The sequence below is a fragment of the Protomyctophum parallelum genome (genome assembly GCF_964188405.1).
Source record: "Protomyctophum parallelum genome assembly, chromosome: 19".
Classification (NCBI taxonomy): domain Eukaryota; kingdom Metazoa; phylum Chordata; class Actinopteri; order Myctophiformes; family Myctophidae; genus Protomyctophum; species Protomyctophum parallelum.
The window spans coordinates 16,028,050-16,040,749 of NC_139717.1; the positions used below are offsets into that span (position 1 = coordinate 16,028,050).

General features: G+C 44.1%; 1 protein-coding gene across 1 annotated transcript in view; it reads right to left on the minus strand.

The window, feature by feature from the left end:
- The window catches only part of adgb (androglobin), a gene marked incomplete at its 3' end in the record, with an annotated part of 101,039 nt that overhangs the window by 18,452 nt on the left and 69,887 nt on the right, over positions 1–12,700 (minus strand). The window contains exons 30-31 of the mRNA XM_083790445.1: positions 5,397–5,569; positions 3,395–3,497 (exon numbers count right to left, since the gene is read on the minus strand). Coding sequence (XP_083646571.1) covers positions 3,395–3,497; positions 5,397–5,569 — 276 coding nt within the window. The remainder of the gene's footprint in view (positions 1–3,394; positions 3,498–5,396; positions 5,570–12,700) is intronic.

The window sequence follows — 12,700 nt, forward strand, 5'->3', positions numbered from 1 at the left end:
CCAACCTACAGTTTTGTACAATTCAGAGGAATTGCAATGTGAAGTGCCAAAACCAATTCTTAAGTCATTATATGCTAAGCTAAGCCAATTGTTCTTAAGATTTTTTTGACAATAACATGCCCAACATACAGTAGAGGTGCAGGTTGAAAGTGAGTAAAACCCACATGGAATCTATCATGTTGTGAAATCTAATTCAGAACAGCATGAACAGCACTAATGTTAGACACACATGTAAGTACAACTACTGCACACACTGGGAGACAGAGCAAACGTGTGCTGTGTGGAAGGGTTAGTGCTAGATGGCGGTGTTGCACTTTGTAGTTACATTTGACTGCACAAAGTGTACATGGATTCAATCCAGCCGTCCAGTCCATGTGTTCTGGTGTACACCTACAGTATGATAACGCATCATTTAGCTCACCGCTTCCCAAGCAGTGGGTCATGTTATGGGTCCCCTTAGTTTTGGGTTTCCTACATTTAGTTTTTAATTAGTATAACATAAGCATTTTCAATAAACATTCCTAACAAAGCGCATACAGTAACTATTTGCGACACGTTGACACGTTGTGAGGTTGTAGATCTGCTATTTTCACTATAGTTTGTGTCCTGGGCGAATATCTAAATGTCTAAATGTTTTTGGTCACGGCCTGAAGGGGGGGTTTTGGACCACATTATCTGATCGTTTGGGCTACTGTAACTGTGACTCATGCTGAAAGACAACAACTGTTATTCACCATGAAAACAGTAACACCATTTTGGGATTATGAAGGTGTCCCCGATTATGGAGATGGAGAAGGGAAGACAAGAGCATAATATACAACAAAAAAACAACAAGGATCAGAAGGTGGTTACTGTAAAAGCATAGTGCAGAAGTCGCTGTAATTGTATAATTCTGCATGCAGCCATGCAAACATCTGCAAAGCAGGCAGTCTTTTCATTGCAAATGAAAGCTTGTTAAGTATAGGCATCAAAGCTTGACTTGGTGTGGAGAACTTGTATATTCCGTTGCATGGACAGAGCATGATCAAGGCCACAGCCTCACCGCTGAGACATTTAAACTGGGTGAAATTAATTCACTCTCCTGCCAAGATATTTCCCTGGACACCGGGGGCAAGAGCCGCAGCTTCATTTGATTTCCTATTGACCCACTTTCACCATCTTATTGGAAAAAAACAGAGGAGGGGCTACGTGGACATACAGTATGGGTGGTTGGACACAATACGTTCACACAAACGCACAGTCACACCAAAAATATAGGCCTACACATGACATGGCATAATAGTATTCAATACATTCAGTGAGTCTGGTATCAAAATGTACTTAAAAGTACAAACAGTGGAAAGTAGTCATTATGCAGAATGTCTCATTTAAAGTTTTCAAATGCAGAAACAGATCTTTTGAAAATAGCAGATCTACAAGCTACAATGTGTCGTGATGCAAATCATGCGATTATGAGCTTGTATAGGGCCAGAGCGTAGGGAGGAGTTTCGCTCAGAACGGGTTATTCTGGTTGCCATTTTCCTGCCTTAGGCTAGTAGGCTATAGTAGTAGGCTGCTGCTTAATTATCAAATAATTAAAAACACGCTGTATGGTTTATTTGATTTGGGTGTCAGCTGACAAAACAACATAACCTTCAGCAACATTCCCAAACACATGTATGCTCTGCTCTCTACCTGTCCTCAAACGAGCATGACAGTGTAATCAAAATAATAATGGTCAGATCGCATACAGACAGATTATGTATTTACTGCGGAAAGAAAACATGTTTGACTGATCACTCGTCACTCTCGTGGTGTTTCCCCCCCTCTCCCTGGTTCCATAAGGATATGTCCACATGTATTCTCGTCAAGTAAGATGTAAACATTGAGAACTGTTTTGACGTGAGGGGAGGGGAGGCGGCTATCAGATCAGAACACCGAACATTCGATCCAGAGCCATAGAGTAGAAGAGTTGTGAGAAGTGAAGTCAAAGATAGGAGATGGAAGATGGTGTACTGCAGTGACAGTGGACACACCAGCATCACTGACAAGCAAACGTACGAACTACAGACAGGCAGCCAAGGTGCCTAGCATCCTACTAGATGCTAGATGGTGACCAAATAAGCCAAAATCCTACCGAACGCGTCACTACGTAAGTAACTAAAGTAAAAATGTCAAATAATTGTAGTGGAGTAAAAGTACAATATTTGCTGAAATGTAGTGGAGTAGGAGTAAAAGTACAGTGCTTAAGTAAAATGAATGTATTTCCACCATATTTCAATATAACCCCATTCTCTACTGTTCAACTCACACCGACCATTCCTATGAATGTAAATACATAGGCCTACACATCAAATCAATCTATATTCAACACATGGACATCCACTTCATAAAATGTTCATTTAAAGCGGTCTCATCACACACAAAAATACACACACACACACACACACACACACACACACACACACACACACACACACACACACACACACACACACACACACACACACACACACACACACACACAGTCAGACCTGGCATGCAAACTGAATGGCTAAATAGAGGGCTCTATTGTCAGCGCCGTGGGATTGAGGAGAAAGACAATGAGAATTCTAATGACAAAGGACCGGCCGGCCTTTTCCCGGCGGCAATCATGCAAATTGTCACCCTCGCAAACAACCTCTTTCGACATCAGCAGACGTACCGGCGGCACAATTAATCCATGCCCTCTGAAACGGATGAAAAGCTCCTTCAGAAAATCTCATCCATTTCAAAGGCCCCCGATTTTTTCAATCGATCCAATTTATGCCAGTGGTTGGGGGGGGGGGGGGGGGGGGGGGGGGGCATATCGCCTCCAGCGGGCACATCATCATACTTTGATCTGAAAAAAGCAGCTGTATTCATTTGTTTTTTCATTAGGCCTGTGATTACGGGCCCCTGGCGAGCAGAGGCAGAGGACATTAGGCCTGTGATTACGGGCCCCTGGCGAGCAGAGGCAGAGGACAAGCACTGTATGTGTCTCACAGCTCCAGACGATGCCCACTTATAGTATCGGCCACGTTTCGGGGTTATCTTCTTGATAACGAACGTGATAGCGAAAGCCATTTAGAACTCAATGGGAATAATTTAAATGCAATATGAAAAAAATCAAGGAAAGCGGAAAAAACGACGCCAGGGCCCATCGTGAGAATATTTGCATTGCATAAATATGAGTATCAGTAACAGTGTAACACTCATCAAAGTTTCAACATATCAAGAGTTGATGCACGTGCACGCACGCACGCACGCACGCACAAAAATAGTAGACAGTGGTTCTCATTTGATCTCTAGAGAATTGACTTTCTCTCAGGTGACTCTCAATGTGGGTTGTTGTAGATACGGAGTGCAGCAGGGGCCCCTCTATGAAGTTATGTACCTTTTGATTCATTTTTCAGCAGCGTGTGAACGAAGGCCAGCTCAGAATCGTGCAGGGTCCAGCTCTTGGAAAGGACCTCGGCCTGCACCATGTATTTATGGACCTGGGGAAACTTAAGTAAATGTATTTAGTTACTTTCCACCACTGTGTACATTCAGACTGTAACAGCAGTCTCCACTAGAGGGAGTGAAGGACATGCAGAAAACAGTGGCTTACATAATCAGTGAGTGACACTACTGTAAACTGTACTGATCTATAATAATATTATAGGCCTATGGTCTAATTATGTGACCAATTTTAGTTTGTAACTTTAGAATGACCTACAGTAGCTCCTATAACTACCTTAAAGGACCCCAAAAACTATCTGTAATTGGCTGCCGACCCCCATCTGGAAATATGTTGTTCCAGAGGGACCCACCAGAAGCAACGATTTGAGTTAAAAACTGAAACCAGTAATCAGTAATCCTGGTCACTAAACTGCCTCCCCCTGGCCAGCCGGGGCGCCTGATGGAGGGGAAAGGAACTGGTTGGAATAACGTGTTCCTTCCACGCGCTACGTCCAACCAGGGAAACTCCTCCCTGTCAGGTGTAAAGGAGCAACTTGGACACTCAGGCATGAAGGAAGCATGAGTTCAAGTCCGTTGCTCTCCCCTTGTCCCCCATATATGGGGACTAGGTTGGTGGAGGGTGTGTAGAGCCCAGGATCACATTAGATGATTGACACAGGGGTGAAAAATGGGTTACAAAATCGTGGGATATTAAAAAAAAAACGGAAACTCTGAAAAAATGTTCACGATTTTTCAAAAATAGCAGATCTACAAGTACATAGCGCTGCACTTGGTGGCGCGCTATGAGCTTGTAGATCTGCTATTAGCTAAAGTATAGCATATACAATTACAGTAGCTAAAGTATAACATAATGCTTTAAAACACCAAAAGGGGTTCCCGCCCAGAATGGGTTAAAGGATCACCACTTTTCAATATCTTCATATAATTGGTCCTCACTAATAATCATGATAAAATACCACAATTTTCCCCCTAATCGATCTGTGTCTCATTGGACTGTGGGCAGTTCAGAAACCCGTCCACCAATGACATCATCGTTAGGCGGATTTCTTTCTTAAAAATAAATAAAAAAGGCTTTCATTTGGCTTCCATTTTCGCACTGCAACTTTTCAGGGATAAAAAAAGCCTGCCGTTTCCATTAGCTTTGATTCCCCATCGATGATGTCACTGGTGGACGGGTTTCTGAACTGCCCACAGCCCTCCAATGAGACACAGACAGAGTAGGGGGGGGAAATGGTGCTATTTTATCATGATTATTAAACGAGGACTAATTATATGAAGATAGGTTAAAAAGTGGTGAAGTGGTCCTTCAAAAATCCTCGCTCCTCTTATTTGACAATAATTCCCCCAAATCTAGAGATCTAGATCACAACTCATCGCAATACGTTGTGAGCTTGTACAGTAGGTGTGTGCGTGCGTGCATGTGAGCTTGTACAGTAGGTGTGTGTGTGCGTGCATGTGTGTTTACACACTCTCCATTCCAGTCTGTTTGCCATGGAGGTGTTGAGCATCAATACTGTATATCTAGTATGAGCTCATGCAGTGAGTGCCTTGATCACTGACTCAGGGCTCTAAGCGCTGTAAATCCTGATCAATAGTGCTTCGCTTCGAGTTCGTCCTGATCTACGAGATCTGACGCAATCGATCGCATCAACATCGATGCCGCCACACTTTTCTTTTTCTTTTCTGTGGCGTCGTATTTGAGACAAGTAAACAGCGCCGAAGAGGCTTAGCATGAACACACAGTACACACAACACGGTACTGCAGTGAAATTTGATAATGATAACAACAAATCATGCAGATGTGGTTGGTGTGTGTGTGTGTGTGTGTGCGTCAGAATGGGAAGAGAACAGAGTAATAGATGTCTAAACGAGTGGGTGTGCAGTGGATAGAGAGAGAGACAGAGAGAGACTGGACAGCGAGTGACAGCAGATACCATGCAGACATCCGTCAGTGATACCGTCTCCGTGAGAGGCTGCCCGGCCGTGCCCTCTTGCCCTTCTCCACCCTGGGGGGCGCCTGTCGCCCTGACCCCCTTGTCCTGGGCTGAGGGGGGTCCCCCCTCTTGGCTCTGTTTCTCCTCAACGCTCGGACCTCCGCGGGGTGCCACTGATAGGGATAATGGGAGTGAAACGCAAGTCGAACATTGAGGTTGAGGAGGAGAGCAGCCTATGCAAAATGTGGCCGTCTTTCACGACATTCACTTTGACATAATAAATATTCAAAGATTTGCGCCACATTTTTACGATTTTTCAAAAATAGCAGACCTACAAGCTATGAGCTTGTAGATCTGCTATTTTTCAATAGCTAAATTATAACCTAATGTTTAAAACACCAAAAGGGGTTCACCAAAAATGCTACCCAAGAAAGAAAAAACTAGACTTTAGCTTTAGTGTATTTTACGTCTGATCTATTGCCGATCACAGCTTGCATGGTAGAGATCACCGAGCAAACCTCCCATACCGATATTAATCTTATCTATCTGTATGTCAGAATCTGTTGCTTTAACCGTCGTATCATGTGAGGCATCATCTACAAATCCATAGCTTTATAGCCCCCAAAAAATATCCTTTTGGCCATGATCCCAGCTGATTAATATCAAGTTAGACATATCTGGTGGTTGGGGGCATCAATCATAATAATGTAGGTACACCCGTGTGGTTTTAAGCAGCAGGGGAAATGAGGCCAGCGGGATGAACTTGTGGTTCTGTAGCCCAGTTTGAGTAGCAGGTTGGCTGCCAGCCCAGGTAATAGGAGGAGTATATAGGGCTAAATGTATTCACGTATTCAGGGGATTCAGGGTTGACCGCAAAGTGAGAATGTTGTCGTTTCGCTTCACAACAAAGTGAATGTGCTGTTATCGGTTCCTGTGTGGCTTTGGTGAAAGTCAGAACACAGCTAAACAATGTGTGCATGCGTGTGTGCGTGCATGCATATGTGCGTGTGTGTGTGTGTGTGTGTGTGTGTGTGATGAAGACTTACCTGGTCCCTGAGGCACTTTAATTTGAACAATCTATTCCCACTGCACATTGTGTATTCATGGCAGGGAAAACCAAATGCACCATCAAGGTGAGAGTAAGGTAAGAATGTCCTGGAGGCTCATCATAACATGCTGTGCACTTGCAATGTCACCCATTTAGGCCTGACGTCGAGAGAAAAAACGTTCGCTCTGAAAGAATATATACCTATTCAAAGATTTGTGCCGCATCTTTACGATTTTTCTAAAATAGCAGACCTACAAGTTCATAGCGCGCCACTCGGTGGCGCGCTATGAGCTTGTAGATCTTCTATTTTTCAATAGCTAAAGTATAACAGAATGCTTGAAACACCAAAATGGGTTAAATCCAGCTAATGTTGCTGTTGACCGGCGTTCCCCTTTGTATCGCCTTGCATTTACAAGTCATCTCACATTATACAGGTAGTTTCGAGGAAGCAATCCGACTGGTTGAATTAGCAATCTACCCGTGACTCAAACAAGCATGATGGCACACCCAATCGAAATATAAAAATCAGCTGTGCCGATTGAGGCGGGGTCTCGCAGAGTAGAGCCGGATGAGAGGCTATAGGCTGGCAGTCTTGCATGGGACATTTGCGGTCGTAGTGGCTAAATCTGGCATTAGACATTATGAATTTCCATCGAATATCTTACAATGAAATTGAGTAGACGTGTTATGGGTAACTTGCATAGCCACAATATTACACTTGAGGGTGTGCTTTACCTATATTATTGGCACTTTGTTGCCAAACTCTGCTAAAGCCTCGCTCCTGACCGCATCACTGGTGTGCCAATAATCACCATCTCGTGTAAATAAATAAACACAAAATAAAATAAACATCAAATAAACACTATGCCAACATTTATATTATGAAGACGTGTTGCGAGTGGTTCAATAAATTCAAGCCAAACAGATTGTTTGAGAAATTAATTGAAATTCTAAAAAGGAGATTATACAAATCTATGTATTTTCCCCAAAACAAATTGATGTCCACAGTTTACCCTTTCCCACTGCTTGACACTCTGTACAATCTATAGAAGCAGTGAACAGGCGGAACCGAGGGGTAAGCAGATTGTCCCATTTTCCTTCCATGGGTGAAATGGATCTAAAGCTGTGGCTTTGTCACCATTGTGTACAAAATCCATTTTTCTCAGCTTCCAGCCAAAAGTATCACGTGACAGCCTCCAAGCTAAGATTAACGTCTCCATTAGACAAGATTTCATAAATTACACCCAGCCTTTCATCAACGTTTTATCGCGTCTGATATCAGCCAATTTCTAGTTAGACTTCTTAATTGCAGCCAGTAAATATATTGCTAGTACCAAATGTAATATGACTCCTAATGTAACACTAACACTCCTAATGACGCATTACCTAAAGTTTGAATGTACAAAGTCTATCATAAAACAATATGTCCAATAGGACTACATGCATCTCTAACAAACCAGAATGGATGAATGGAAAGTCTACCGCAGCAACATAGAAATAATTGGCTTCCTTGGTAATTCCACATAATCTCTAACATCTAATCCCTGTAAATCGACGTCTCATCTAAAACGCTGGGGGCTACTACAGTATATCTTGCCCTTATCCCTTATCCCTAAAATTATTTGCCATTTTTTACTATTAAAAAAAAACCTAATAGCACAAATAGCCGATCTACAAGCTCACAATGTCTCGATGTAGATCGGCTAGTTGAACTATTTTAAAAGGTTCTTTTCAAATTAGTTTAGGGATAAGGGATAAGCGTGGCGCAAGATGGAGCCTTTTTTTTGGTGTGGATTCTCTCCCAGAGATATATTTACAATGGAACAACAAGAAGGTACTACCACATGGAAGTGGAAAATAATTACTAATTTTGGATTGGACCAAATAGGGCAGTGATTATGACTAATCGAGGGGGTTCATCACTTAAGCCGTTTCAGCATGCATGAGCACGCGTGTGACAATTTCACAGGACCGTGTCCGTGAAAATACGCTCGTGAAATCGCCCCTCAACTTCTCCGCGCGTCCAAAACAAAGGCACGCCTCACATTGAAAATGTATTACCTTAAGGCACGTCGGTCGCCCCCCCCCCGAAAATAGCTGACCTACAAGCCTACAAGTCTCGCGATGTGACACACTCGAGACACACTTGTTGCTATATTTTCTATAGTTTTCTTTTAATGTTTTCAGGTGGAAAGTGGTTAACACCTTTTGGTGTTAGCATTATGCTATGTTTTAGCTATTGAAAAATAGCAGATCTACAAGCTCATACGAGCTTGTAGGTCTGCTATTTTTGAAGATTTGTGAAAATATTTATTTCAGAAAAGGATTTAGAAGATTCTTTTAAAATTTTGAGGTCAGGCCTGAAGGGGTTTAATGATGAAGCGAACATTAATACATTAGTACAGTCACTGTGTGCTGTGTACATTAGTACAGTCGCTGTGTGCTGTGTACATTAGTACAGTCGCTGTGTGCTGTGTACATCAGTACAGTCGCTGTGTGCTGTGTACATCAGTACAGTCGCTGTGTGCTGTGGACATTAGTACAGTCGCTGTGTGCTGTGGACATTAGTACAGTCGCTGTGTGCTGTGGACATCAGTACAGTCGCTGTGTGCTGTGTATACATTAGTACAGTCGCTGTGTGCTGTGTACATTAGTACAGTCGCTGTGTGCTGTGGACATTAGTACAGTCGCTGTGTGCTGTGTACATCAGTACAGTCGCTGTGCGCTGTGTAACATTAGTACAGTCGCTGTGTGCTGTGGACATTAGTACAGTCGCTGTGTGCTGTGTATACATTAGTACAGTCGCTGTGTGCTGTGTATACATTAGTACAGTCGCTGTGTGCCGTGTAACATTAGTACAGTCGCTGTGTGCTGTGGACATTAGTACAGTCGCTGTGTGCTGTGTACATCAGTACAGTCGCTGTGCGCTGTGTATACATTAGTACAGTCGCTGTGTGCTGTGTATACATTAGTACAGTCGCTGTGTGCTGTGTAACATTAGTACAGTCGCTGTGCACTGTGTACATCAGTACAGTCGCTGTGTGCTGTGTAACATTAGTACAGTCGCTGTGTGCTGTGTACATCAGTACAGTCGCTGTGTGCTGTGTACATCAGTACAGTCGCTGTGTGCTGTGTACATCAGTACAGTTGCTGTGTGCTGTGGACATTAGTACAGTCGCTGTGTGCTGTGTAACATTAGTACAGTCGCTGTGTGCTGTGGACATTAGTACAGTCGCTGTGTGCTGTGTACATTAGTACAGTCGCTGTGTGCTGTGTAACATTAGTACAGTCGCTGTGTGCTGTGTACATTAGTACAGTCGCTGTGTGCTGTGTACATCAGTACAGTCGCTGTGTGCTGTGTACATCAGTACAGTCGCTGTGTGCTGTGGACATTAGTACAGTCGCTGTGTGCTGTGTACATTAGTACAGTCGCTGTGTGCTGTGTAACATTAGTACAGTCGCTGTGTGCTGTGGACATTAGTACAGTCGCTGTGTGCTGTGTATACATTAGTACAGTCGCTGTGTGCTGTGTATACATTAGTACAGTCGCTGTGTGCTGTGTATACATTAGTACAGTCGCTGTGTGCTGTGTAACATTAGTACAGTCGCTGTGTGCTGTGGACATTAGTACAGTCGCTGTGTGCTGTGGACATTAGTACAGTCGCTGTGTGCTGTGGACATTAGTACAGTCGCTGTGTGCTGTGTACATCAGTACAGTCGCTGTGTGCTGTGTAACATTAGTACAGTCGCTGTGTGCTGTGTAACATTAGTACAGTCGCTGTGTGCTGTGTAACATCAGTACAGTCGCTGTGTGCTGTGTAACATTAGTACAGTCGCTGTGTGCTGTGTAACATCAGTACAGTCGCTGTGTGCTGTGTAACATTAGTACAGTCGCTGTGTGCTGTGGACATTAGTACAGTCGCTGTGTGCTGTGTACATCAGTACAGTCGCTGTGCGCTGTGTAACATTAGTACAGTCGCTGTGTGCTGTGGACATTAGTACAGTCGCTGTGTGCTGTGTATACATTAGTACAGTCGCTGTGTGCCGTGTAACATTAGTACAGTCGCTGTGTGCTGTGTACATTAGTACAGTCGCTGTGTGCTGTGTACATCAGTACAGTCGCTGTGCGCTGTGTAACATTAGTACAGTCGCTGTGTGCTGTGGACATTAGTACAGTCGCTGTGTGCTGTGTATACATTAGTACAGTCGCTGTGTGCCGTGTAACATTAGTACAGTCGCTGTGCGCTGTGGACATTAGTACAGTCGCTGTGTGCTGTGTACATTAGTACAGTCGCTGTGTGCTGTGTACATCAGTACAGTCGCTGTGTGCTGTGTAACATTAGTACAGTCGCTGTGTGCTGTGTAACATTAGTACAGTCGCTGTGTGCTGTGTACATTAGTACAGTCGCTGTGTGCTGTGTAACATTAGTACAGTCGCTGTGTGCTGTGTAACATTAGTACAGTCGCTGTGTGCTGTGTACATCAGTACAGTCGCTGTGTGCTGTGTAACATTAGTACAGTCGCTGTGTGCTGTGTAACATTAGTACAGTCGCTGTGTGCTGTGTAACATTAGTACAGTCGCTGTGTGCTGTGTACATTAGTACAGTCGCTGTGTGCTGTGTACATTAGTACAGTCGCTGTGTGCTGTGTACATTAGTACAGTCGCTGTGTGCTGTGGACATTAGTACAGTCGCTGTGTGCTGTGGACATTAGTACAGTCGCTGTGTGCTGTGTACATTAGTACAGTCGCTGTGTGCTGTGGACATTAGTACAGTCGCTGTGTGCTGTGTAACATTAGTACAGTCGCTGTGTGCTGTGTACATTAGTACAGTCGCTGTGTGCTGTGGACATTAGTACAGTCGCTGTGTGCTGTGTACATCAGTACAGTCGCTGTGTGCTGTGTACATTAGTACAGTCGCTGTGTGCTGTGTACATTAGTACAGTCGCTGTGTAACATTAGTACAGTCGCTGTGTGCTGTGGACATTAGTACAGTCGCTGTGTGCTGTGTATACATTAGTACAGTCGCTGTGTGCTGTGTAACATTAGTACAGTCGCTGTGTGCTGTGGACATTAGTACAGTCGCTGTGTGCTGTGGACATTAGTACAGTCGCTGTGTGCTGTGGACATTAGTACAGTCGCTGTGTGCTGTGGACATTAGTACAGTCGCTGTGTGCTGTGTACATTAGTACAGTCGCTGTGTGCTGTGTACATCAGTACAGTCGCTGTGTGCTGTGTAACATTAGTACAGTCGCTGTGTGCTGTGTAACATTAGTACAGTCGCTGTGTGCCGTGTAACATCAGTACAGTCGCTGTGTGCTGTGGACATTAGTACAGTCGCTGTGTGCTGTGTAACATTAGTACAGTCGCTGTGTGCTGTGTAACATTAGTACAGTCGCTGTGTGCTGTGTACATCAGTACAGTCGCTGTGTGCTGTGTAACATTAGTACAGTCGCTGTGTGCTGTGGACATTAGTACAGTCGCTGTGTGCTGTGGACATTAGTACAGTCGCTGTGTGCTGTGGACATTAGTACAGTCGCTGTGTGCTGTGGACATTAGTACAGTCGCTGTGTGCTGTGTAACATTAGTACAGTCGCTGTGTGCTGTGTAACATTAGTACAGTCGCTGTGTGCTGTGTACATTAGTACAGTCGCTGTGTGCTGTGTACATTAGTACAGTCGCTGTGTGCTGTGTAACATTAGTACAGTCGCTGTGTGCTGTGTAACATTAGTACAGTCGCTGTGTGCTGTGTAACATTAGTACAGTCGCTGTGTGCTGTGTACATTAGTACAGTCGCTGTGTGCTGTGGACATTAGTACAGTCGCTGTGTGCTGTGTAACATTAGTACAGTCGCTGTGTGCTGTGTACATTAGTACAGTCGCTGTGTGCTGTGTAACATTAGTACAGTCGCTGTGTGCTGTGTACATCAGTACAGTCGCTGTGTGCTGTGTAACATTAGTACAGTCGCTGTGTGCTGTGTACATCAGTACAGTCGCTGTGTGCTGTGTACATTAGTACAGTCGCTGTGTGCTGTGTACATCAGTACAGTCGCTGTGTGCTGTGTACATTAGTACAGTCGCTGTGTGCTGTGTACATCAGTACAGTCGCTGTGTGCTGTGTACATTAGTACAGTCGCTGTGTGCTGTGTACATTAGTACAGTCGCTGTGTGCTGTGTACATTAGTACAGTCGCTGTGTGCTGTGGACATTAGTACAGTCGCTGTGTGCTGTGTACATCAGTACAGTCGCTGTGTGCTGT